General features: G+C 45.9%; 2 protein-coding genes across 5 annotated transcripts in view; one reads left to right on the top strand and one right to left on the bottom strand.

Annotated features, from left to right (window-relative positions):
- The window catches only part of HTR5A (5-hydroxytryptamine receptor 5A), an 86,978-nt gene extending 61,082 nt beyond the window's left edge, over positions 1-25,896 (bottom strand). The window contains exons 1-3 of the mRNA XM_010368151.2: positions 25,772-25,896; positions 14,379-14,528; positions 5,107-5,337 (exon numbers count right to left, since the gene is read on the bottom strand). The gene's annotated coding sequence lies outside the window, so the exon portion shown is untranslated. The remainder of the gene's footprint in view (positions 1-5,106; positions 5,338-14,378; positions 14,529-25,771) is intronic.
- A 411-nt stretch (positions 25,897-26,307) lies between these two features.
- Positions 26,308-27,661, top strand: part of PAXIP1 (PAX interacting protein 1) — a 60,236-nt gene continuing 58,882 nt past the window's right edge. For 2 of the 4 annotated variants that reach the window (XM_030932498.1, XM_030932497.1), the window contains exon 1: positions 26,553-26,820. Coding sequence is in view for 2 of the 4 variants with exons in the window: in XM_030932495.1 (XP_030788355.1) it covers positions 26,740-26,820 (81 nt within the window). In the remaining 2 variants the exon portion in view is untranslated. Of the gene's footprint in view, positions 26,515-26,552; positions 26,821-27,661 lie in introns of those variants that run through there. The other 2 variants (XM_030932496.1, XM_030932495.1) reach the window with 2 other exon arrangements.

Here is a 27,661-nt window from a genome sequence, read left to right as displayed (position 1 = left end):
AGAAAAACTCTACAACTGTGTACAAGTCAAGCTATCTAAGTTCAAACTGCTTTAACAGCAATTTGTTCAATTTCATATATTCCAAAGTAAGATCACAGGCAAAGTGATTTAACAGTAACTCCTCATGAACTCATAGAGAGCTGGATGCTTCTCCAGTATTCATTTATTTTCTAATTTTTACCCCAAACCTACATAATATTAATGTTTCAATGCACTTCTAACAAACTCTAATATGAAGCAGGCGGTTTACTGTATGACACACAGTATGCTTGGACAACATAAGAAAAGAGGTGCATCTGGTAGGCAAAAAACACACACAGTGGGACACTGATCAGAGGAAGGACACAGGTGTGCTTTTTCATTCAATCATTAGTTTACCAAATGAAGTGGGTGGAAAGGTGATGCTTAAATAACATGTTTAGGAAGCTGCCTAAAAGGTGACATTCAATCATGAATGAATGAGAAAGAGGCAGCCATGGAAAGAGCTGGGATCAAAGGCTCAAACATTTACAAATCCTCTAAAAGCAGGAAGAAGGGGTTGCAGTTGTTTTTAAAGATGGCAGACACTGGGCCGGGCGCGGTGGCTCATGCTTGTAATCTCAGCACTTTGGGAGACCAAGGTGGGTGGATCACAAGGTCAGGAGATCGAGACCATCCTGGCTAACACGGTGAAACCCTGTCTCTACTAAAAATACAAAGAGTTAGCCGGGCGTGTTTGAGGGCACCTGTAGTCCCAGCTACTTGGGAGGCTGAGGCAGGAGAATGGTGTGAACTTGGGAGGCGGAGCTTGCAGTGAGCCGATATAGCACCACTGTACTCCAGCCTGGGCAACAAAGCAAGACTCCACCTCAAAAAAAAAAAAAAAAAAAAGAGAGAGATAGCAGACACATGCCTGTAATCCCAGTACTTTGGGTGGCAGAGGCCAGTGGATCACTTGAGGTCAGGAGTTCAAGACCAGCCTGGCCAACATGGCAAAACCCCGTCTATTAAAAATATAAAAACTAGCCAGGTATGGTGGTCCCATAACCCTAACCCTAACCCTAACCCTAACCCTAACCCTAACCCTACCTGGACACTTGTAGTCCCAGCTACTTGGGAGGCTGAGGCCGGAGAAACTCTTGAACCCAGAAGGCGGAGGTTGCAGTGAGCCAAGATCACACTACTGCACTCCAGCCTGGGCAACAGAACAAGGCTCCATCTCAAAAAAAAAAAAAGATGGCAGATACTGGAGGATATTTGCATGATGGTGGAAATGCTCTCATGAAGAGCAGGAGAAACGCATGCTAGAGATAAGGGAAGATGGAAAGTGCCAAGGCATTGAAGCATTTAGGAAATAGTAAAACACCCATTCAACTTTCATTGTTTTGGTTGTCAACATCCCCTCCTCCTTCTTAACTGGGCTCCCCAGTTTCCTCTGGGGAAAATACCTCAATACTCACCCCATGCGCATTGTGTGAAGCACTGGTGGGACTCTCAATTAAGGTGCCTGCAATCCTCCAGCCAGGAACATGGCTCAACTAGACCCTCTGCCCCCCCACTTTTATTCCTGCACTTACTAAATGGTTGGTGTGGGACTGTAGCCGTTGGAGGATTTGACTGACTAGTTCCCGACACCTCCTTATCAAGAGCTGCGCTGGTTCCCAGATGTTTCTGGGAACCCATCCATTTAGTGAGATATCCAATATTTCTCAAACTCCCTTTTGGAATAAGTTAGCCAGCATGCGCTTTATTGATATAGAACGGACATATAAGCACCTACCATGTGCCAGACTCTGAGGCAGGAGCTGGAGGATACATTATTGCAAAAATATTAAGGCATCCTCTCTGTTTTCATGGCATGTAGATTTACCCAGGTGAACATACATTAATTAAATCATCACACAAATACATTAAATGAGAATGGGTCAGGCGTGGTGGCTCACACCTATAATCCCAACACTTTGAGAGGCCAAGATGGGGGAATCTCTTGAGTCCAGGAGTTCAAGACCAGCCTGGGCAACATAGAGGGATCATGTCTCTGTTAAAACAGGAGGGGGCGGTAGGTGCTGCAGCAGAGGAGCTGAGAGAGCTCAGGGGATTTAACTAAACTGAGAAAAGTTTCCTTCAGTAAGTGCTTGTGTGTAATTCTTTTTTTTTTTTTTTGAGATGGAGTCTCACTCTGTTACCCAGGCTGGAGTGCAGTGGTGCAATCTCAGCTCACTGCAAGCTCCGTCTCCTGGGTTCAAGTGATTCTCCTGCCTCAGCCTCCCAAGTAGCTGATATTACAGGTGTGTGCCAGCACACCTGGCTAATTTTTGTATTCTTAGCAGAGACGGGGTTTCTCCATGTTGGCCAGGCTAGTCTTGGACTCCTGACCTCAGGGGATCCACCCGCCTCGGCCCTCGGCCTCCCAAAGTGCCAGGATTACATGCGTGAGCCACCGTGCCCATTCTGAAAGACGACTAGAATTAACTAGTCATGTGAAAAGGGGAGGGAGGAGCATCTGGGGATGTGAGAAAGCATGTTCTGGCGTGGGAAGTAGCATAGGAGGTATTTGGAATGACAAGGAGTGTAATACGACTAGAGTGAAAGAAATAACAGAGACAGTGGGTAGGAGATGTGGCTGGTGCAGTCTATAAGGACCGGTTCACTCATAGCCTTTGGGCCACAGAATAGAGGACATCACTGAAACAGTTTAAAGCGGGGGCAACATGATCAGATCTGTATTTTAAAAATATGGTCTGGTGGGCCGGGCACAGTGGCTCATGTCTGCAATCCCAGCACTTTAGGAAGCCGAGGCAGGCAGATCACCTGAGGTCAGGAGGTCAAGACCAGTCTCCTGTCGAGGAGGCTGAGACCCCATCTCTACAAAAAATACAAACAAATAAGCTGAGCGTAGTGGTGCACGTTTGCAGTCCCAGCTACTCGGGAGGCTGAGGCAGGAGAATTGCCTGGACCTGAGAGGCAGAGGTTGCAGTGAGCTGAGATTATGCCATTGCACTTCAGCTTGGGTGACAAGAGCGAAAATCAGTCTCAAAAAAAAAAAAAATGTGGTCTGGCTCTGCATGGAAAATATATTGGAAGGTAAGAGTGAGCTTACCTCACCTAGCCAGGTGGAACGGCTAGGAGGTCACTGTCATAGTCCAGGCTCACAGTGATGATAAGAGTTTGGACTATGAGCGCATGGACAGGCAGAGATGGGTTGTAGACTACCCAAGAGATATTCAGGGCAAAATCATTAGGAACAGACGGCATAGAGTCCAGGGTGGGTGGGAGAGGTAGAGGCGTCAAAGTCTAAGTTTCTGGCCTGCATAACTGGATGGAGGGCTCCTTTCATAGATACAAAAAATACTAGAAAATAGCAAGCTTTAGTGTAAAAATTAAGTTCAGTTTGGGGCATATCAAGTTTGCAGTGCTTTTGAGCAAGAGGAGATGTTAAATATCAAATGGAATAGGACTACAGCTCAGAAAGATGTTTGAGCTGGACATGTACCTTTGAGAGTTGTGTGTGTATGGGTGGTGTCTTATTCCATTTGGGCTCTGCTATCACAAAAATTCCATAGACTGGGTGGCTTACACAGTAAACATTTATTTCTCACAGCTCTAGAGGCTGGGAAGTCCAAGATCAAGGTGCCAGCAGATTTGGCAGCCGGTGAGGGCTGCTTCCTGATTCATAGAGGGCCAGCTTCTCACTCTACCCTCACATGAGAAATAGGGCAAGAGAGCGCTCTTGTGTCTTTTAGAAGGGCACAATTTCACTCAGAAGGGCTCCACCTTCATGACTTAGTCATCTCCCAAAGACCCTACCTTCTACTACCATCACTTTGGGTGGTTAAGATTTCAACATATGGGCCGGGCACGGTGCCTCACACCTGTAATCCCAGCACCTTGGGAGGCCAAGGCCAGTGGATCACAAGGTCAGGAGTTCGAGACCAGCCTGGCCAATATGGTGAAACCACGTCTCTACTAAAAATACAAAAAAAACTAGCCAGGCATGGTGGCGCATGCCTGTAGTCCCAGCTACTCGGGAGGCTGAGGCAGGAGAGTCGCTTGAACTGAGGAGGCGGAGGTTGCAGTGAGCCGAGATTGTACCACTGCACTCCAGCCTGGGCCATATAGAGAGATTCTGTCTCAAAAAAAAGATTTCAACATATGAAATTTAAGGGGATACAAACAGGTGGTAACTGATACTGCAGCATAGTAGACAGTTTTGGAGAGAATACAAAATAAGAACTGAGGCTTTGCTGAGCTGCATAGGGAATGAAATATCTGCAAAGATCACAGAGGAGGTGTAGCCAGAGAGATGGCCAGGAGAGGGTCCTATCCAGGAAGCCACAGAAGGTGTTTGAAAAAAAACAGCAAGGTCAACAGTGCCATTGGCTGCTGAGGGACCAGTAAGACAAAGGCCAATGTTGTCTGTGGATTTAATAATATGGAGGTCCCTGTGCCCCTGAGAACTGTGTTAGTGGGTCAACGCAAGTCAGATTAGCATGGGTTGAAGAGTTGGGAGAAAATGGAAACAGTAAATATAAACAATGCTTTTGAGAAATATGACTATGAAGAAAGAGAGAGAAATTCGAAGGAGATTTGGAGTAGAGGAGAAGTCTGGAATGTATAAAGTGGGGATGTTTAAAAGCAGTAGCTTATTTAAAAGCTTTTTGGGGGATTCTATTAAGAAGTGTGGTATATGTAAGGGAGAAGGAATGGGTGACAGGCTCCTGAGGATACAGGCAGATGGGGGAAGATGTAAAGCTCTAAAGTTAGAAGTGCAGTTTCCCTATTGCACCTGGAGGGAAGCCAGGAGGGAAGTTGCAGATGTGAGTGAATTTGTGTCACAGGCCCTGAATCCAAGCTCAATTAGAGAAGCAGGGCACTGAGGCGATATACCAAGAATGTATTTTGGAAACGGAGCCTTATGCGGCTGATTAACCATCTGAGTGAGGCTGTTGAGTCAGTCTGGGATTGGCATCCGAAGTCTTCAGGGTGGGCAGCAGGAAGGGAAGAGTGAAGCGGAGGAAGCCAAGAGGGTCTGGGCTGGAACCCTCATCAGGCTCTCACTGCCTCCAGTACTCCTGCTTTGGGGAAGGGGCAGCCCAATGGTGAAGCTGCAGGACTTAAAACACTCACCTGGCCCAGGAGGTGGAAAAGCTTCAGGAGGATCCCACAGGAGCAGGAAGAGCTGTGGGCCCAGCTGCTGCTCAGCCCAGGCCCGGGAGCCACAGAAAAGCAACAACATGCGTGTGTCAGGGCGGCGCCTGGGGTCTCGGTGCCAGCCTCCAGAACGTGAAAAGAGAATGGCTGCTGTTCCACTTCTGCCTTCCAAATCTTCAACAAATGTCTCTGTGGCCCATGCTAACCCTAAACCATGCAGAGAAGGGAACTCTGGGAAACGTAGCTCCTACTTGGCTAAATTGACACAATACAATTCCAGCACCATCCTCCCTTTGTCGACTTGGCATACAAAGCCATCACTTTCAGCCATACTTAACTTCCAAATGTAGATGGTAGCAAAACCATGCTTCTGCCACCTATCATAAAGCAATTATCCTTCATACAACTAAAAACATGCTGATTCTCTCCCCCAAAACTGGATAGAAAGACCTTTTCTTCAAAGTTAGATGCTGCTGCTTCCATTTCTAATTGAGTTGCATTCCCCTTTGGCATCCTGTAAGCCAGACACTGAGACATGAAGTTCACTACTTTACACACCTCATGTCAGATTGTAGGAGGATGGAAGATGAGAAAGGGAGAAAACGTTGGCTATACCAACATATATATCTTCATAGTGAAATAAGGAAGAAACACCCAGAGCTATGACAGCCTTTGTTTCTGCAACTAGTCATGTGGTCATAATTGGAATTTATTCATTGATTTATATTTTGAGACAGGGTTTCACTCTGTCACCCAGGCTGGAGTGCAATGGTGCGATCTCAGCTCACTGCAACCTCCACCTCCCGGGTTCAAACGATTCTCCTGCTCAACCTCCCGAGTAGCTGGCAGTACAGGCGCGTACTGTCACATCCGGCTAATTTTTGTATTTTTAGTAGATCAGGGTTTCACCATGTTGGCCAGGTTTGTCTCGAACACCTGACCTCAAGTGATCCACCCTCCTCAGCCTCCCGAAGTGGTGGGATTACAGATGCGAGCCATCGCGCCCAGCCTCTAATTGGTTTTTATAACTACTTTCTTCTGTTACACAGTCCGTATTTCCTTTGCCCAGAGCAAGCACCTGGACTAGTTATAGGTTGTAGTTTTCTACTGGCTTCAATCACAGGGCATAGGAGTAGTGTCAGAGGTGTTGGAACCAGAGCAACTCCATTTTGAATAGAGACTGGGTAAAATGAGGCTGAGACCTACTGGGCTGCATTCCCAGATGGTTAAGACATTCTAAGTCACAGGATGAGATAGGAGGTCGCCACAAGACACAGGTCATAAAGATCTTGCTGATAAAACAAGTTGCAATAAAGAAGCTGGCTAAAACCCACCCAATCCAAGATGGCCACAAGAGTGATCTCTGGTCGTCCTCACTGCTACACTCCCATTAGCACCATGACAGTTTACAAATGCCATGACATAGTCGAGAAGTGACCCCATATGGTCTAAAAAGGGGAACCATGAATAATCCACCCCTTGTTTAGCTTATCATCAAGAAATAACCATAAAAATGGGCAACCAGCAGCCCTCGGGGCTGCTCTGCCTATGGAGTAGCCATTCTTCATTCCTTTACTTTCTTAATAAATGTACTTTCACTTTGTGGACTCGTCCTGAATTCTTTCTTGCATGAGATCCAAGAACCCTCTCTTGGGGTTTGGATCAGGACCCCTTTCCGGTAACAGTAGTAAGAAGCTCGCTAGAGTTGTAAGAAGAAGGATAGGCAAGTAAGCTCCAAGGCAGCCTAAGATTATTATTATTGGAGGGAATTCAAGAAAAACATGTCTAGGAAATAGATGTAAGCTCGTAGTGGCAATAGTGGCCCCTCAAGGCACAGGAGGGGCAGTGTGGAAAAGCATGATTTTTTTTTTTTCGCCAGTAAGAGTGAATATCCTAACAAAATGCTTAATTATTATCAACCAAATTATTATTGCAAGATGCGGGGTGAAAACAGTCATGTATTCACATCAAATTCTCCTAATTTAACTTGCTTTAGCATGTTTTGCTTTACCAGCTAAAATGGCTGCATGTCTCCCATCTTATCACGAAGGAAATGAGAAGGAAGAAGAATATTGAGTCAAGCAAGATAGAAAAGAGGATTTGAAAAAAGAAAGCCAAGGCCAGGCACGGTAGCTCACGCTTGTAATCCCAGCACTTTGGGTGGCCGAGGCAGGTGGATCACCGAGGCAGGTGGATCACTGAGGCAGGTGGATCACCTGAGACCAGCCATGGCCAACATGGTGAAACCCCGTCTCTGCTAAAAATGCAAAACATTAGCTGGGCGTGGTGGCAGGCACCTGTAATCCCAGCTACTCAGGGAGGCTGAGGCAGGAGAATCGCTTGAACCCAGGAGGCGGAGGTTGCAGTGAGCCTAGATCATGCCACTGCACTCCAGCCTGGGCAACACAGTGAGACTCTGTCTCAAAAAAAAAAAAAAAAAAAAAAAAGAATAAAGAAAAAGAAAGCCAAGGAAAAAACTGGGAAGCAAGTGTAGAGAAAAGGAGAAAAAAGGATCGTTTTGACTTCAAGCAGCTCAAGTCCCTGCAAAGTTTCCTGTTTTTGTTTGCCGTTTGGAATCTTCCTTTAGCATTAAAAAGGCTGGGATTAATAATTTTATATCTGAAAATATCTGACTGAGCATATAAGTAACTATTCTTATGATAGAGTCCAAGAGTGACTGCCCAGAATATCACAGGATAGCAAACTGGCAAGCACTGGGGTACTGAGGCTCAAGCATGCTAAGCGCTGATGAATCTTTTTTAAATACTAGCACTAAAAAGAATAAGTAACACTTCTTTCTCTGATTCTACTGAGTGTGTCATGGATAAATGGAATGAGATACATAAATTATAACACCTAAAATAAGACATAAAATTCCAGTGTTTCTTTTTTTTTCTCTGAGACAGAGTCTTGCTCTGTCACCCAGGCTGTTGTGCAGTGGCATGATCTTGGCTCAGTGCAACCTCCGCTTCCTGGGTTCAAATGATTCTCTTGCCTCAGACACCCGAGTAGCTGGGACCACGGTGTGCACCTCCATGCCTGGCTAATTTTTTTGTGGTTTTAGTAGAGACATGGTTTCACCATGTTGGTCAGGTTGGTCTTGAGCTCCTCACCTCAAGTGATCCACCCACCTCGGCCTCCCAAAGGGCATGAGCCACCGTGCCCGGCCCTAGTTCCAGTTTTTATGATGTTTCTCTACAGTGGTGTTCAGGACCTGCTACCCCAAAATAGGGCACAGTGAATATTTCAAGCTGCAGGCATTAGAGAAATGGTAGGAAGGAGTCTGACCTTCCCTCTTCTCCCCTGAAGAAGGTCGTTAGCTCCTCAGGTGAGAGGCCCTCCCTAGACTCCGGGGAAAACAGCGCTCTTACTGTCAAGCTCACTGTGCTCAGCTCAGATCCTTTGTCCTCTCACTTCTCCCCTCTGTTGCTCTTCATCAAATCTAGCATAAAAATGCTCAGATTTCACCATTTCTTTGGGTCATTTCCTTATGAAGGCCCCTGTGTCATGTAAGACTTTTAAAATTTGTATACTTTCCTGTTGTCAGTCTGTCTTCTGCTACAGGCGCCCAGCTGAAAACTTAGAAAGGGAGGAGAGATATTTTTCCTCCCCTTCAACACATATCCGATACATTGAACATTTTTGCAGGAATGGAACGTTCAACTCAATTCAACACTATCTGCATATTCCCCTGATTTTTTAAATACTTCTTCTAAAGTTCACATGGCCGCCTCATATAGGTAAACGGATTAAGTAAATTCTCTCACTTAGAAAGGTACCAAAATTATTCAAGACTGTTAAATCCTCACTGAATCACTGGAATGTTGCCTGGACAAAGCGTTGTAAAAGTAACTTCTTTTATCTTTGCTTTTCGTAGTTTTATTTTCCTTTCCCCCCACAACTATGGTGCAGATGCTGTCCTCTACGCCAGCGTGAGTAACAGAAGCAAGACGACACACCAGTGTTCTTAGCAGGCACCCAGTGAGGGCTTCTTATATGCCAGTGGAAATAGCAGAAAGTCCAGGCTACTCAGTCAATGCACGCTTCTTATTTATTTATTTATTTATTTAAGACAGAGTTTCACTCTTGTTGCCCAGGCTGGAGTGCCATGGTGCACAACCTCCGCCTCCCGGGTTCAGGGGATTCTCCCGGGTTCAAGGGATGCCTCCCCAGGAGCTGGGATTACAGGCATGCGCCACTACGCTGGGCTAATTTTGTATTTTTAGTAGAGACAGAGTTTCTCCATGTTGGTCAGGCTGGTCTTGCACTCCCGAACTCAGGTGATCTGCCCGCCTTGGCCTTCCAAAGTGCTGGGATTACAGGCATGAGCCACTGTGCCTGGCCTGCATGCTTCTTTCCTGCGAGCTTCTTTTTGATTCATCCTTTCCCCTCCATACTCTTGACTAATAATATTCCTTTTTTTTTTTTTTTTAAGATGGAGTCTCACTCTGTCACCCAGGCTGAAGTGCAATGGTGCAGTCTCAGCTCAGCTCACTGCAACCTCCGCCTCCTGGGTTCAAGCAATTCTCCTGCCTTAGCCTCTGGAGTAGCGGGGATTACAGGTGCCTGCCACGGTGCCCGGCTAATTTTTGTATTTTTAGTAGAGACGGGGTTTCATCATGTTGGCCAGGCTGGTCTCGAACTCCTGACCTCAAGTGATCTGCTCGATCGGCCCCCCAAACTGCTGGGATTACAGGCGTGAGCCGCCGCGCCCGGCCGACTAATAATACTCTTACTATGGTCTTCGTCTTTCTAAAGAGTAGTATGTTTTTAAATGAAAAAAATGAACCCATTTACCACCGAGGAGAGAATTACTTGTGAACCCTATTAATGAAATGTAGCACAGTGTTAGAATTTCTATATGGTTGGGTTTATAACATCTTTGAAAATCTGTCTTGAGAATTAACTGGGAATAGAAAGTTCATAGCAAGAAGTGACTCACAGACGCCCTTTTAGATTTGCAGTTTCTAAATTTGCTCTAAGCTTAAAGCTCAAATACTTATTGATGTAAAAAGACTTTAAAAATGTATATTAATTCATTTAAGGAGCCACACACCTCATTTTGTGACCATTTTCTCTTTGGTGAATATGTTGTTCATTAAAATGGTTAAAATAGGCCAGGCATGGTGGCTCACGGCCGTAATCCCAGTACTTTGGGAGGCCAAGGTGGATGGATTGCTTGAGCCCCAGAGTTTCAGACCAGCTGGGCAACATGGTGAAATCCCATCTCTAAAAAAAAATACAAAAAACTAGCTGGGCATGGTGGCAAGCACCTGTAGTCCCAGCTACTTGGGAGGTGGGAGGATCAGCTGAGCCCGGGATGTTGAGGCTGCAGTGAGCCATGATCATGCCACTGAACTGTAGCCTGGGTGACAGAGTGAGACTCTATCTCAAAAAACCAAAACCAGCCCAGCACGGTGGCTCACACCTGTAATCCCGGCACTTTGGGAGGCTGAGGCGGGTGGATCACCTGAGGTCAGGAATTCGAGACCAGCCTGGACAACATGGTGAAACCCCATCTCTACTAAAAACACAAAAATTAGCCGGGCATGGTGGTGGACGCCTGTAGTCCCAGCTATGTGGGAGGCTGAGGCACGAGAATCGCTTGAACCTGGGAGGTGGAGGTTGCAATGAGCTGAGATCATGCCATTGCACTCCAGCCTGGGCAACAGAGTGATACTCAGTCTCAAAAAAAAAGAAAAAAGAACTCCCCCCCCAAAATTATTATAACATGTTGAAATATCTGCTTTTTTCCTAATAAAAAATGGTTTCTATTAATACCTGTGAAAAAGTCCCTAAAATTCCTATATTTATCTTGCTAGAGACACTGAATTGACTCCTTTTAGATTGGTGCTCTTCTTTTATTCCATGAGTTTCACTAAACAATAAGCATTTATATTTAACATACGATGAGCACATTTCACTAAGACTTTCTTCATTTTCACCTGTGCTGTGCTAATAAGACTCAAATTAAACAGCTCCATCCAGTCTCCGCAGCTGGCATTGTACCCCACTGAGTATCGCAAACTGGAAAACGATTATTTGGGGAGGCTTCATAATTATACTAAGATGAAAATCTTGGCAGCTAGGAGATACTTATTTTTCAAGATTTGAGAGAAAATTTAATGAAAGTGCCACAAATATATTACTTAGGATGATAGTTTGCACTTAATATGAGGCCCCATTTCTCAGTGGATTTCAAAGTCTTGACTAATTAATTAGCCCTAATTCCCTTGTTTTCCTGATGGTCAAGCATTCAGACAGACCTCCTGAGACCACAGAATTATCACAGTGAAGCAGGGAGAGTGCTGTACGGGGGTCAAGAGGCTCATTAGTTAGTGAACACCTGTTGGGTTTTAATCTTTCTTTGTTTCTTCCACTTGCTAGTGTGTGACCCTGGAAAACCCAACACAGGGTCAGCAAACCAAGGCCCAAAGGCTAACTCTGGCCTGCTGCCTGGTTTTGTACATAAAGTTTTATTGGAACACAGTCTTGCTCATTTTTACATAGAGCGTCTGTGGCTGCTTTCACACCGCCACAGCAATGTTGAGAAGTCACAACAGAGATTGTATAAACCACAGTGCCTAAAATATTTTCTATCTGGGCCTTTACAGAAAAATGTTTGCTGACCCCTGATCTAACCTTCCCAAACATGTTTCTCCAGCTGTAAAGGATAATGAAATAGAACAAGGAAACCTTATTAGAATAAGTTTTAAATCTGTATTATGATGATTATCTTTAAAGAGGCCCTAAAAGGTGAAAAATCCCTGGCAGTGATGTTAATTCATTCAAAATGCATCCATCCACTCCTTAAATATTTACTCATCATCCAGGCCTTGATATCAGGCCTCATACTAAATATGGAAGGGAATATGAGTTAAGGGAGAGTAAAACTTGTTTTAGGCCAGGTGCAGTGGCTTACGCCTGATATCCTAGCACTTTGGGAGGTCAAGGCGGGAGGATGGCTTGAGCTCAGGAGCTCGAGACCAGCCTGGGCAACACAGTGGACCCAACTTCCTTTTTCATTTGTTTGTTTGTTTTGTTTTGTTTTGAGATGCAGTCTTGCTCTGTCACCCAGACTAGAGTGTAGCGGCAACCTAAACTAGAGTGTAGCATCCTGTCTCACTGCAACCTTTGCTTCCCAGGTTCAAGCGATTCTCCTGTCTCAGCCTCCTGGAGTAGCTGGGATTACAGGCACCTACCACCACGCCTGGCTAATTTTTGTACTTTTAGTAGAGACAGGGTTTCACTATGTTGGGCAGGCTGGTCTCAAACTCCTGACCTCAAGTGATCTGCTGGCCTCAGCCTCCCAGCGTGCTAGGATTACAGGCATGAGCCACCGTAGCCAGCCTGAGACCCCATTTCTACACAAAATTGTAAAAGTAGCCGGTGGTGTGTGCCTGTGGTCTCATCTACTTGGGAGGCTGAGGTGGGAAGGTCGCTTGGTCCCTGTGAAGTCGAGGCTGCAGTGAGCTGTGATTGCGCCACTGTACTTTCAGCCTGGGCAACACAGCGAGATCCTGGCTTAAAATCAAAAACTTGTTTTAGTACTGGACGGGTTGGGAGTGGGGTGGTGGTGGTAATGAGATGGCAAAGTATTTTAGAATACAGTCTTTTTGATACTGTAAATATAAGTATTGGGATGAAGACAAGCTCTCACATTTGAGGCTCCCTCCAGCCTTGTTTGTACTCCTCGCCCTGAAAATGGTTCATAGCAGCACCACACCAGCCATTATGTTGGGTGGGATGAACTCTGTCACATGTTGAGTTAGTCATCCTTGATCCAAGCCAAAGAGCTGCCAGTTATATAATTTATTTATATGTATGTAAATCACAAGTCAAAGAGACCAAAGAAATTCTTTCTCAAGGCATCAGAGATGTTTCATGAAATGGGACATCTAAGGTTGGCCATAGGAAGAGCAGGTGCGATTTGCACAGGTGCATGTGTGCAGAGGGTTGCTGGTGATGGAACACAGCCATGGCTGCGGTGGGAAAGTTCTGGATGTGTTTCGAGAGTGAAGTACTGTAATCTAGTCTGCTGAGAGTGGGAGGACATGGGCCTGGTGTGCTTGGGCTATGGCGTACAAAAGTGGGGGTGTCTGATACAAAGCGACAGCTTAGAGAGTTCTCTGAAAGGCAGGCTAAGGTGACTGAACTTCAGTCTACAAGGGGTGGGAAACTATGGGATGTTTTAGAACCAAAGCAGTGAGTCAGCATTGTCTAGCTAGTACTTTTTTGGATATTGTGGAACTAGCAGCACTACTTTGCCTGCTATTATACACGGAATAGGGGCAGGCCAGGTACGGTGGCTCACGCCTGTAATCCTAACATTTTGGGAGGCTGAGGCTGGCAGATCACTTGAGGTCAGGAGTTTGAGACCAGCCTGGCTAACATGGTGAAACCCCGTCTCTACTAAAAATACAAAAATTAGCCAGGCGTGGTGGCACGCGTCTATACTGTCAGCTACTTGGAGGCTGAGGCAGGAGAATTTGCTTGAACCCGGGAGGTAGAGACTGCAGTGAGTCGAGATTGCGGCACTACACTCCACCCTGAGCGACAGAGTCAGACCTTGTCTCAATAAAATAAAAAATAAAATAAAATAAAAACAGAATAGGAGCAGGTATTTTCCAAATGGAATCAAATGGAATACCAGTTTTTACAGTCTCAACTTCAGCCTGTAAAATTTTTTGATAAGAATTTAAAATAGTAGGATTCTAATCTATGAGAAACATGGACAGTCATTTCTTCATATAAAGCTTTCCCTGAGGGTGTCCAACCTGCTTCTTTGTACGTGTCTCCTGCACTCCATCCCGCAACATCTTCCTCCAGGCAGGAGCTGACTGCTAGTCCTGCCACCCCACCATGCTCATTCCCAAGCCCAGGCCTCTGCTCAGGCTTCCCTTCCAAAGGGAACAGGCATCCTCCTCTTCCTGTTGATCTTCGAAGGTCTCTCAAGACCCCTCCTCTAAAACGACCTCCCGAAACATCCCTGTCTCTGTCGCATCTCATACTTTGAATTCCATTACCCTACACAACTCACGTTGGCATCTGATACGCTGCTTACAGGCTGGAACTCAGTCATTCTATGGACGGGGCTTGACTGCAACACAAAGCCTGTATGCAATGCACCTACGTGCTCAGTACAGGTTTGTTCAACTACAGTGGATTTCCTATCATCAGATCGCTTCACTGGACTACATGCACTGGGCTTGTGTTTTTAACTATACCAGTACCCAAGCTTTACTCACGTAACTTCTTGATGGATCAGGGCCTCTCCCAGATAGTGGTGCTGTGGATAAGGGGCAATGCAGAGAGAGGGAAAAATGGGCAAGTGTCCTGTCTCTGTCCGCGTCTGCCTGCAGAGGGCTGGCTGCTCAAATCTCCGTGCAGAGGCCCTTCTAAAGTGGGAAGAGAAGGCAAAATCAGCCATTTTGTAGATGCAGCCTCAATTTTGCTCTCTGAAAACACATCACTACATGAAAACATAGTTATCCACAAATTGTTTATATTTATAAACATGGAATAATATGGCTTATCGATTTCCTCAAGCCATATAGCTGTTAGGCTTATCAATCTATTATGTCTTCCCAAAAAATGTCATCCATTTAGTCCACTGACAAGTCTGAGGAAAATCTAAATATTTTATTATGCCATGTATACCAGGTGATAGTTTCAGAAACTCTCCTTTTCATTATAATTTAGTATTATTTGATGTGTCATGATTATTTTATTGTCTATAACAGAGATCATGTGACAGGGCTATTTCTTACAGAAGTCTATATTCTAGGATGTATTTTATGCTTAAACAAAGAACATAGCCATTGAGTTCAAATTGGACAGAAATTATGGAGTCTCAAGTCAAGTTTTTACATACATCATGGTTCAAAACAAGTGAGAAACACCTTTGCAAGTATCTGATATCTCACCTAAAATTCCCCTTAATCTGTCTTAATCCTACAACTGATCATAAAACAATAAGTGTAAGACTTGGCAATATTCCCTCTCGTCAGAAGCTTTCCAATTATTGAAAATTAAGTAACTCCCCATAGAGGAGAAATCATTAAATATATAGTAAATAATAAGGTTAATTAATTTAACCCCTTCTAATTAGGAAACTAATTAAATCAGAAAATTAAAACTGACACGAGACATTAAACATAAAATTGTCTCTTCCACTTCAACCAATTCCAAAAGAGAAATATATATTAGCTACAAAAAATATAAATCTGTATACTCTGTTCAACCTAAATAAAGTTAGATTTTTCCATAGTATAGCTATTACTTTTAGAGAGTTTACCTCTTTACTATTTCTATTGTATATGAAATTAAACTCTTTCAATGTTTTTAAAGAATGAATTAGAATAAGTCTAAAAAGGAGAGTGTAACCCAAACTCTGCCAGTAACTGTGACAATGAGAAAGTCACTTGAATTCCTTGGGCCTCACCTTTCTCAACCTTAGTGTAGTCTCTGAAAAAGGTGAGATTGACTCCCGTCATCTTGGAGACGGACACAGTGTTAAATAGGAGCGACAGATCAGGCAGTTAAGAGTTGGAGACACTGTTAAAATCTTTTCAGGGTGGTATGATACAGAACCAGATCTTGGCTTAGGATCTTCATTAATTAGCTGGTGAATGGTGAAATGTCTGAGATAAAACTAAAGAGATACTTTGCAAACAAGCCCAACTCTGCTCAACCCCAAACTGTCATGCCTGTCAACATTATTTTTGGATATAAATTCCTAACCTCTGGGAAATGTCTCAGAGTAACAACCAAATAAAGAATAAGGTTGTGTTGCGTGGTGCCATTACAAATACTTTTTCTTTTTCTTTTCCTTTTTTCTTTTTTTCTTATTAAGACGGAGTCTCGCTCTGCTGCCCAGGCTAGAAGTGCAGTGGCATGCTCTCAGTTCACTGCCACCTCCACCTCTTGGGTTTAAGCGATTATCATGCCTCAGCCTCCCAAGTAGCTGGGATTACAGGCACTCACCACCATAACTGGCTAATTTTTGTATTTTTAGTAGAGACAGGGTTTCACCATGTTGGCCAGGCTGGTCTCGAATTCCTGACCTCAAGCTATCCACCTGCTTCAGCCTCCCAAAGTGCTAGGATTACAGGTGTGAAAAAATGATTTTTCTAAGCTTGAAAATATCTAAGCAGATACCCTGCCAGGAATATTTTTTTACATTGTTCTCAGGCTCCATGCAACTGACAAGCACATGGTGCACTCTGTGGGGTAGGAGTGGGTGAGCGAATATGGATTCCCAAAAGCCAGTGCTGTAAAGCATTTGCCAGCAGAGAATATCTTCAATAGACACTTGGTCTTGCTGACAAGAAAGTGAGTAAGTAGCCCAATTTGTAGGGAATCTCCCAAATTTCAGGACTCTCTTTCTTCAGAATGTATTTCCTACATCTGGGACCGATGAACTTCCACAGGAATTAAGTGTAGCCCATCTAATCAAGGTGTTAGAAAGCACTAGTAGAAGTGATGGGGCACAATTTCTTCTCCAAAACTTGAATCCTTAATTCATTCAGTTTTTAATTACTGTAAACAAGTGTGCTCAATTGGCATGTTAATGCTGCTGGGTGTTTTTAATCAAATGACCAATGCAATTCGTGACAACAGTTTTATTTTCACATGCTTCAAAGGCAATAAATGAAACAATAGAAGTCTTCAATCAGTCTACAGGCTGGCCACTCCTGACTTAGAAAATATTTTGTTATTTCCTAGATTTGTACTTTCGTTTTAGTCCTAGGACTTGTCCATCTCTAAGCTAGACCTACAAAGGTTAGGTCTAAATCAACTGTTTTGTAAAAGCAGCAGTTCCTCTGTGAATACACACCTCTTTCTGAGAAGATGCAGGTATGAGTCCCATGCTGGGCTGTCTCCCTGCTGGTTCACGGACTCTGAACAAGTTCAGCTTCTGGACGCCACCTAATAATGCCACTTAAGCTTGTGCTCAGTTGTGTGTGCAAAGTTCCTGGGAGTAATTTAGCTGCCCCAGACAAATGTAGATAACACAGTGTGAAGAATCATTAACTTTATAAAGAACCAGCAATTGGTGAACGTATTTATACTTTCTGGAAAACTGGAGGGAATTACTTGCTGGGCAAATTAAACAGTTCTGAATAGTGAAAATCCATGGTTATGTACTAGAAACCATGGCATTATCCTAACTCTTAAGATGCTCTGAGGACGGTGAACCTTGTCTTTAGCCACAACCAAAACCCAACCAAAGAAACAAGAGCCACAACACCACTTTTCCACCGCAGTTGCTTGTTGTGTATTGTTCACCTCCATGGGTTGTTCTCCTGTAGGATTATAGTTCTTGCCCTGTTCACTGCGGGCTTGGCCTTGTCACTTGCTTTGGTTCTGGCTTGGGTTCTCCAAATTGCCCCTCTCAGAGCAGGGCCTGGGCAAGGGCTTGTGTGCAAACTGTTTAACTGGGAAAGTGACCCCAGGGAGCAGGGGTGCGGGTGCAGGGGGTGAAACAGGGAGGGTGGGATGTGTGACCAAACTGACCACCCAATGGGACTCAGTGCAAGATCAATGGGGCCCTTTCTGAGGAACCTGGTGAAATGTCTCAAAAAATGGGGCAAAGAAAGGAAAGTTTTTATCCATGGGTTCTTACCACGCAGTGATCAAGTACCTTCACAGGCCAACTCCTCGAACCTCACTCTTGCGTCTGTGAGCGCAGTCATGAGATTTGGAAGTTGTGCGTAGCTACAACGTAATTTACTGAAGTTTAACTGTTAGTGACAGTTGAGGTGGGGGACCCTCCCTACATCCACCCACAGGGATGCCCGTCGCGCTCTGGACCAGCGACTGGGTCAGCCTGCATTCATTCTCCCTGTTCTCAATGGAGTGGTCTTTCCCAGCTCCACAGCGTGTCAAGGAAGAGGGGCATCCACCTGTTACTAGACTGAGAGAAGACACATCTAGAGTAGATGCAGAGGCCCCCATGAGCACCTGCACTTTGGGCCTGGTGCTATCATTGAGTGGAATTTTTGCAATTTCTTCTCAAAAGACACGCATGTGGAGTACAGAAGGGACATACGTTCACGTTTGTGACTGACAGGGAACACTGGTAGAACACACTGCTGTCCTCAGTTATTTGCTGTATTCCCAGGAAGAGGATGACATACCCCTGCCCACTCTGCCGTGACCTGGAGTGACTCCCTGTGGGAGGAACAGATTCACCTCCACATTGACATCAGGTTCAGCAACGAGACTGACTTTCAAATGGAATGTGTGTGAATTCCAAAGAGAAGTTTTATAGCTATTGCATGGTTCTGCCATTCTTCTTTCCCCTTGGTCACCAGAACTGCCTATGCCTTCTGCAGAGGTTCCAGAAAGAAGAGCAGCAGAGCCATGGCTGCCCAACACATGAGTGAGAAGTGAGCTTTGTTTAGGCCACTGAACTTTGGGAGTTAGTTCCCACAGCATAACCTAGCAGTGAAAGCTTACCACTAGACCCACCCGGGCTTCAAAAGTCCACTGGATGTGTATATATTCATAGGAAAAAAGAGAAAACATGGAAAGAAATGAAAGCAAGGAACTGAAATAAGTTTATCTTAATAGACTTATGCAGTTCTTGGGCACTCAAAGTCAGTTACAAATCCTGGGGTCACTCTTAGGTTATAACAGTTTCTCATTATTATAATTTTTAGCAGGGCACACATAGTACGCTGTTTGGCTTAAATCAATTCCAAACATGGTCCGACATCTTAATTTCTAGCTTCTTCTTGACTATACTTCAGATGTGCTGAATGTCAGTTTGCTAGGACTACTGTAACAAAGTGCCATGTACTGGCAGCTTAACCAATAGACATTCATTCTCTCAGTTCTGGAGGCCAGAAATCCAAGATCAAGGTGGTGGCCAGGCCGTGCTTCCTCTGAAGGCGTTAGGGGAGGGGATGTCCTGGCCTCTTCCAGCTTCTAGTGACTGCCACAACCTTGGTGTTCCTCAGCTTCCAGACACATCATTCCAACCCTTGACGCGGTCATCACTTGGCACTCTCCTGGGTGTCTGTGTTCAAATTTTCTTCTTCTTATATGAACACCAGTGACTGGATTTAGGTCCTATCCTCATCCAGTAGGACCTCATCTTAAAGATGTGGGCAAAGACCCCATTTCCAAATAAGGTCACACTCACAGGTACCAGGGGTTAAAATCTGAGTTAAGATTCAATGTCTTTTTGTTTACCCACAACGTGAGTAAACAGTCAATCCCACAGCCAGCTTGTCACCAAGTACTTAACTTCAAATAGCTGGTAAGCAATTTTCTTTTCTGTTTTCACAGCCCCAGAACTATGCTAAGTCAAATGCAACAACCTCCTCTGATGAGGTCCCAAGATCTTCATATGCTAGACACAGCCTATTATTTCTTATTATTCCCCATTTCTACCTTAAATCATCAGTTATTTAATATCCCAAATGTGCACTCTTTTATTTGGCAGTATCAGTATTCTGACCTCTTTTCAGTGGTTTCTCCTCTCCCCTCAGCCCACTCCATCCAAGAGTTTTCCCCCAGCTGTTCTGGCACACGGGAACCTCTTTTCTAAATCTCTGCTGCATTTCTACAGAATCCCACTAGTGTTAGGTTTGTGCATCCAAATATTTGTCAGTTTTTTGAGAGCAGACACAATATTTTAAGAATTTCTCATTGTCCCTGTAAGATTTTCCTGTCCATCACAACAGGGTCACCACTGGGAGCAGCACACTCAAATTACAATCATCTGAGAAGGTTTATCAAGGGACTACTTACAAAGGTGTAGGTGGTATGCATGGAGAGTGAAGGGAGCTGGGGGGGGGAAGTAGGTGAGCCCTCACCACCCGTAGGTCCAAGTGATGAGACGAAGGAAAGATTCCCAGGACCTGGAAGGAGAGAGTTGTATAGAATGGGCTCCTCTGCCAGCTCAAGGCAAGCTGACGAGGAACCTGGGAAATAAACACCCTAATACCTCTCTCCTCCCTCCCCTCACTTCCCAGCCTTCAGCTGGGACTCCCCATTGACCAAATTCAACTAGAAGCCAATGTGCAAGGGATTCTACTTATATAATCTGCTCAGGTCAGCACCCAGGGGCGGAAAAAAAGGTGGAGCAGGATGGAGTACAGATCTGATATGGGGAGTGGGACAAATGGAAGGTATCTAACACATCACTCACACGCCTCGGAGAACTACCTTGTGTTTGCTTTTTTAAAAAGAATGCTGTTTTTGTAGTTTGAGACAGACTCTCACTCTGTTGCCCAGGCTGGCGTGATCTCAGCTCACTGTAACCTCTGCTTCCCGGGTTCAAGCGATCCTTGTGCCTCAGTCTCCCGGGTAGCTGGGATTCCAGGCGCGTACTACCACGCCTTGCTAATTTTTTAGTATTTTCAGTAGAGATGGGGTTTTGCCATTTGGCCAGGAGGGAAAAAGAATACACTTAATCCTCTATGTATAAAGCCAGTAACCTCAAATTCAACAAATATCTATTGAGTAGCTAAAGGGCATTTTTTTGAAATTATCTTTGAGAATTTTGTGTTATATTACACTCTCTAATCTTAATTTATATAAGACTTTTTTTGAAAACCAAAAATGGCAAAAATTGGCAAGATACCATCAATGTCATTTTCTTTATTTTTTTCTTATTTTTTTTTTATTTTTAGCCCCCAGGGTCTGCTGTTTGCAACTGGCTCCTTTGTCCTCCCTGTATCAATGTCATTTTCTATTCTTAGACATGTAAGAAGACCACATCAACCAGCAGTCTCCTTTGCAGCCTACGGAGGTGTCAGGAGACCAGGTTCTGGCCAGTGGAAATGGCTGGAGGAATGTGTGCCACTCTTGCTAGCTCAGGCATAGAACCTGCAGCAGGATACTCTATGTGCTTTGTCCTCATCTGTATAGCTGGCAAAGCCCCATGATGACAGAAGCCAAGTCCCATTTGGAAGAAAGCTGTCCGAAGTAAGCCACCAAGGCGTTATGTGCAAGAAACTTTCTTTTTTTTTTGAGACAGAGTCTAGATCTGTCACCCAGGACGGAGTGCAGTGGTGCAATCTTGACTCAATGCAACCTCCACCTCACTGGTTCAAGCCATTCTCGTGCCTCAGCCTCCCGAGTAACTAGGATTACAGGCGCACACCACCATGCCCAACTAGTTTTTGTATTTTTAGTAAGAGATGAGGTTTCACCATGTTGGCCAGGCTGGTCTCGAACTCCTGACCTCAAGTGATCCACCTGCCTCGGGCTCCCAGAGTGTTGGGATTACAGGCGTGAGTCACCGTGCCCGGTCGAAACTTTCAAAGTCTTATTCCACTGAAATGTAGTTACAACATGATCTTAACGCAGGTTTCTCAATAGCGGCACTAATGACATTTTGCACGAGTCCTTTGTCATGGAGGATGGTCCTGTGCTTTGCATGACGTTTAGCAGCTTCCTATCCCCTACCCCCTAGTTGTGACAACCAAAAATGTCCCCATTGTCAAATGTGCCATAGGGGGCTAAATTGCCCATGGTTGAAAATCACTGATCCTGCTACCGTACTGTCCTCAGAGTGATGGGAGACAGGTATGGGACGTTGTTTCTAACCTTAAAGGATGGAACATTATAATACTTTATACATGTATTCATATGTTAAGATGATTGCTTCATTGGAGTACTGTAACTGTTAAATTTGAAACAACAAATGTGCAACAATACAGCATAAAATATTGTACATTCAAACAAGGGAGTATTATGTATCCATTAAATGATATAGATATTTATTGACATGGAAAGACAGTCTTGATTTTTCTGAAGTGGCAGAGTATGGGGTGTAATTTTTTTTAGGGAAAGAAATGTATTTATATGGGACAAGGTCTAGAAGGATTTCAATAGTAGTTGCTTCTGGGTATCGAATTTGGGGTAATCTACACTTTTTCTTAACTTGTGATTTCTAGTTTTCCGACACTGAATAGCTACATGACACTGGTGGCAACTGTGCCCTGTAGGTCCACTGATGGAATCTTTCCTACAGAGAAGCAGTGCTCTTTTGAGTTCGCAGTTTCTCCTGCAATTAAACTATGGCCTGTTTGTGCTAGAAACTTGAGTATTCTGACCCTTTCGTGAGCATGTTAAATGTTGTCTATAAATCCAAACTAAAGGTTTACTAAACATTAAAAATATCTAATTTTAAGGGATGTATGGCTAGCTGAACTGGAGAGATGAAGACTGAGACTGCTGTATACGATACAGAAATACATTTTTAAAAAGCCAGTTGGAAATAATCTAAATAACTGCCTCGAGTGTCCACCAGTAAGTGCAATTTGAGCTAAATATCCCCAACTCTATTTTTCTAATTTTTTATTTTTCCTAGGCTTAGGTTATCTAATTGTGCAAAATAGAAAATGAGAAACATATTACCATATTTACTGAACTAGGATTGGCAGTAAGCCGGCTGTTTAATTCTCCAAAGGCCAATCACCAACAAAATTAACATTCTTTCAATTTACTTGGGGGAAGTCTAAAAATATTAATGCTCAGTGTCATATCTGGAAGTGATATGCTTCAAATTAAACAAATGCAAAGCTTCTGGTTAATAAATTGATAGTTATCACACTAAAATGGCTCATCCTTGAAGTGTCACAAAACCAGTAATAAGAATTTTATTTAACTGTGAATAAGATACAGCACTGTCGACACGATATTTTGTTCCTATAACTTTGCATATGGCCATTTTGGGGAAGATAATTTCTATGAGTTTACCACTTGTCTTTAAAAATTGACTTGCCATCTTTACGTCCTCTGCTAGATGGGTTACTCTTCATGTCAGGATGCTAGTTTTTTAGACTGCCTCAGAACATACTTTATTCACACGAAATTAACCTAATATAAACATTTTTATTTTTCATTACTGGCCAAGTAGTAGTATTGGAGACTCTCTGAGGTACATTTTCTTTGTGTGACACTGCCTCCAGGCCTTCCTGATGCTGTTGCCATAAGATCCACTTGTGTGGACCACCTTGCACAGTTCACATGTGGTATTTTACAAATTCTGACTAGTTGATGGGGTTTTAAATAGCAGATTTATGTATTTATTTATGTATTTATTTATTTAGAGTCTCACTTTGCTGCCCAAACTGGAGTGCAGTAGTGTGATCTCGGCTCTCTGCAACCTCTGCTTCCTAGGTTCAAGTGATTCTCCTGCCTCAGCTTCTGAAGAAGCTGGATTACAGGCACATGCCACCATGCCCAGCTAATTTTTGTATTTTTAGTAGAGACAGGCTTTCACCATGTTGGCCAGACTGGTGTTGAACTCCTGACCTCCAGTGATCTGCCTGCCTTGGCCTCCCAAAGTGCTGGGATTATAGGGGTGAGCCACTACGCCGGCCTTACATAGCAGATTGCTTAATCCCAGTTTGCCTTATTGACCATCAGAACCTGAAGTAGGGTAAGCTTGTTCTTTTGAACGTTACAAATTGCTTTCTTAATTTACAAAATAAAACACCTGGTTGAGGTCCACTTCAGGTCTTTTAACATAAAATCACATGCTTAGTTTGTGTTTAACCACGCAAAACAAAAGGAGGGCCAGGCGCGATGGCTCACGCCTATAATCCCAGCACTTTGGAAGGCAGGAGGATCACAAGGTCAGGAGTTCAAGACCAGCCTGGTCAACACAGTGAAAGCCTGTCTCTACTAAAAATGCCAAAATTAGCCAGATGTGGTGGCACACGCCTGTAGTCCCAGCTACTTAGGAGGCTGAGGCGGGAGAATCGCTTGAACCCAGGAGGCAGAAGTTGCAGTGAGCCAAGACCACGCCATTGCACTCCAGCCCGGGTGACAGAGTGAGGCTCCATCTCAAAAATAAATAAATAAATAAATAAATAAATGAATGAAAAAGAAAAAAAAGGATAAATAAGTTCTCTCACACAGGTTGATAAAAAGGCATGATCTGTATTTTGGATCTAACATATTTATTACACTGATATGTTCCCAACATAGAATGATTTTTCATAATGAAAAATATATACCAGAATATATCAAATATATTATTAGGTATTAAAAGGTTTCCTGATTACAAAGGATGTCATAAAAATTTTAAGGATGGATGATAAATTCTGGGTTTTTCCTTCAGGCAAGCACTCTGTTTTTATTACAGGTTGAGTAACCTTTATCTGAAATGCCTGGGACAAAAATATTTCAGATATTTTTGATTTGGGATATTTGCGTATACACAATAAGATATCTTGGGAATGGGACCCAAGTCTAAAAGGGAAATTCATTTGTTTCACATACACCTTAGCTTACCCTCATAGCCTGAAGGTAAGGTTATATATTTTAAATAATTTTGTGCATGAAAGCAAAGTTTTGGTGGCGTTTTTTAAAAAAATGTTTGTTTTGTTTACAGACAGGGTCTCGCTGTATTGTCCAGGCTGGACTCAAACTCCTGGACTCAAGCAATCCTCCTGCCTCAACCTCCCGAGTAGCTGGCATTACAGGTGCCCACCACACCAAGCTTGTGATTTGACTGTGACCCAGTGTTATATGAGGACACTTCTGGAATTTTCCATTTGTGGGGTCACGTCAGCACGCAAAAAATTTCGAATTTTAGAGTATTTTGGATTTCAGATTAGGAATGCTTAACCTAAGTTTGTAAAAGAAATTTTTTAGCCTTAGAATAGGGATGTTTCAGATTGTTCAACAGACAAATGAAAAAGACTAAAAAAACCAGAAACCACTGGAATGATAAATCATTAAGCATATTTAAATGTGTTGTTTACCTCTTGCCCGTACAAAACCACTCACGACATACATACAAATGTAAAGACAAAACTGTATTCACCTGATTAACAAGAGCCAGCGTTCACTGCATGCTGATCAAGGAACCAACACAAATTTTATCATACACTAAAAAAAGGTAGAACAAAGGCCAACTTAAAGCCTGGAAAGTGATCCAATCTGTCATATTAGTGTATCACAAAGTAATTTTGAAAGCCTTTTCTTTTTCTTTATTTTTGAAAAGACGGAGTCTCGCTCTGTCGCCCAGGCTGGAGTGCAGTGGCGTGATCTCGGCTCACTGCAACCTCACCCTCCCGGGTTCACGCCATTCTCCTGCCTTAGCCTCCCGAGTAGCTGGGACTACAGGCGCGCGCCGCCACGCCCGGCTAATTTTTTGTATTTTAGTAGAGACGAGGTGTCACCGTGTGGCCCAGGCTGGCCTCGAACTCCTGAACTCAGGCAATCCGCCCACCTCGGCCTCCTAAAGTGCTAGGATTACAGGCGTGGAGCCACCGCGCCCGGACTTTTCTCTTTTTTAAAACCAATTTCACTAACATTTACTTAAAAATGGTTTTCTGCTTTGCAGAAGAGACTTAAGGCATGTGGAGAAGACACTGCGGGCCTGTCTCAGATTCCTTTAGAAACCAATGCTCCAGTTTTAGGACTAGGTAATATTCCGACAATCACCCAAGAGTTCCTGGTCTCCGGTTTGTTGTGAGATTGGAAATAAACGTGAAAGGCTGCGTTCGTCATCACGGCCTTATTTCTTATCCCGACTTCCGGTCGTGCAGGTGTCTCGGGCAGGTGATCCCGAGGCCACTCTGCCGTGTTCTGTGAATCTTGGCAGAAGGGAGGCGAGCTGTAAATAAAAGCATGAGCATTAGAATCGCCGCTGTGTAGTATTAACCTGTTGAGCGCGGGGCTTTCCGGGGCTGGAGCTGCACCGCGGGCTCTGCCGTCTGGGACTCTCCTCCAGCGCGGACCGGACACGACACCAGGCCGGGCCCGGCCGGGACAGCGGGGTCTCGGGCAACGGCGGGGCCGGGCGTCCCTCCAGCACGTCCCCAGCTCGGGCGTCGAGGCCCGGCGGAGACCCCAGGACTCGTCGCGGCGGCCTCCAGTGCGCGTCTTGCGTGACGCTGCGGCCTCGGGAATTCCGTCACGGCGGAGCCGGGTCCAGCGCGGTGCAGACCGGGGACCCGCGCCTTGCTCGGCCAGAGCGGCTCAGCCACTACTCCAGGTCCGGCCGCGGCCACTGAGAACAGCCGGGACACCCAACCCCACGCTGCCCGGGGCCAAGAAGCCCGAGGAGGCCGCAGCCGGGTTCCAGCTCTCACTCGCGGCCCCGAGGCCCCGCCCCTCCGCCGCGCGCATGCGCTGCCCCCGAGCAGCCGCGTGTGGTGACGGGAGGGGCCTGCCCGCTCCCCTCCTTCCCGGGACCGGCTCACTCCGGCCCCGCCGAGGGGGGCGCGAGTTTCACCTCGTCCCCCGGGATCCCTCGTTGAAGAGCTGCGGAGATGGAACCGCAAGATCCAGAGCTGGCCGGAGGGCCCCAGCTCCCCCGGAGCCGTGGGTGGCGGCAGAGGCGTGGGGCGTTGCTGGAGGCCTGGCGGCTCCTCGGCGCTCCCCCTCGGTGGCCGGGGCGGGATGGTGCGTCCCGCAGGGCGCGCGCGGCTCCCGCGCTTCGGGCACTCGGCGCGGGCGCGGGCGGGGGCGCGGAGGGCGGGGGAGCGGACCCCGATTCGCAGGACCCGGCCCGGGCCGCGCGGGCAGTGCCGTTGGCGGGGCGAGCGGGGGCGCCGGGCGCCGCGGGGCCGGGGGCGGGGGGTGGGCGGGGCCGGGCGCTGCCGCGGAGCCTCCCGGGCCGCCGCGATCATGTCGGACCAGGCGCTCAAAGTTCCTGAGGAGATGTTCAGGGAGGTCAAGTATTACGCGGTGGGCGACATCGACCCGCAGGTACCGCGCCCGCTCCTGCCGCGGCCTCCTCCCGCGTCCGCGTCCCCGTCCCCGTCCGTCCCCGTTCCCGTCCCCGTCCCCGCTCCTGTCGCGGGCGCGCGCCGGGCGCAGAGCGTCGGGTCCGCCGAGGCCGCCGGCCTGACTGCGCGGAGGGCAGAGGCGATCGCGGGGTGGGCGCGGGAGGCCGGGGCACAGGGGAGTGCGGGAGGGAGGGCGGCCAGGGCGGCGGGGGCTCTGTGCCTCGGTCCCTAGTGCGTGCCCTGAGCCCCCGGCCTGCGGCCCTGGGGTCGCCGCCCCCCACCCAACGGGCCCCCTCGCTCTCGGCTCCTTTGCTGAGCGGGACTGGCGCCGGGTCGCGTCTCCCCCTTCCCCGCGCCGGGCGTCTGGGCTCCCGGGAGAGCGGCTCTGAGGGCGGACGAGGGGCGCCGGGATCCCCAGCCAGGGCAGCTCGCGCGGGGTCCCCAGGCTCTCTCGGCCGGCGGGGACCGTGGCCGTGCCCCGCCGTGGCCGCCTCCGCCACCCGGGCAGCTGCCGTCCTGTGCGGGGCTGAGGAGCGCTCCCTTCCAACCTGTGTCCCTGCACGTGGGGGCTGGCATTCGTCTTCCTTGATTTTTCCAGTTGGACGATTAATTTTACGGTACCCTGGTAACACCATCCCATTACACATTTAATTTTGTGTAGTTTGGGCTCACGCCAAAGGATATTGTGGGTTTTCCTTAGTATTCCTATAATAATACATCTGTTTGATGTCACACAGTTATCAGTCCGTGGTAGGAATGCATCTTAGTTGAATATCCTCTTCAGGTTAATCTTCAAAATATTTCCTTCTCAAAAGTTTAAC

This window comes from Rhinopithecus roxellana, chromosome 6 (genome assembly GCF_007565055.1).
Source record: "Rhinopithecus roxellana isolate Shanxi Qingling chromosome 6, ASM756505v1, whole genome shotgun sequence".
Lineage (NCBI taxonomy): Eukaryota > Metazoa > Chordata > Mammalia > Primates > Cercopithecidae > Rhinopithecus > Rhinopithecus roxellana.
This window is presented reverse-complemented; position numbering and strand designations above follow the sequence as displayed.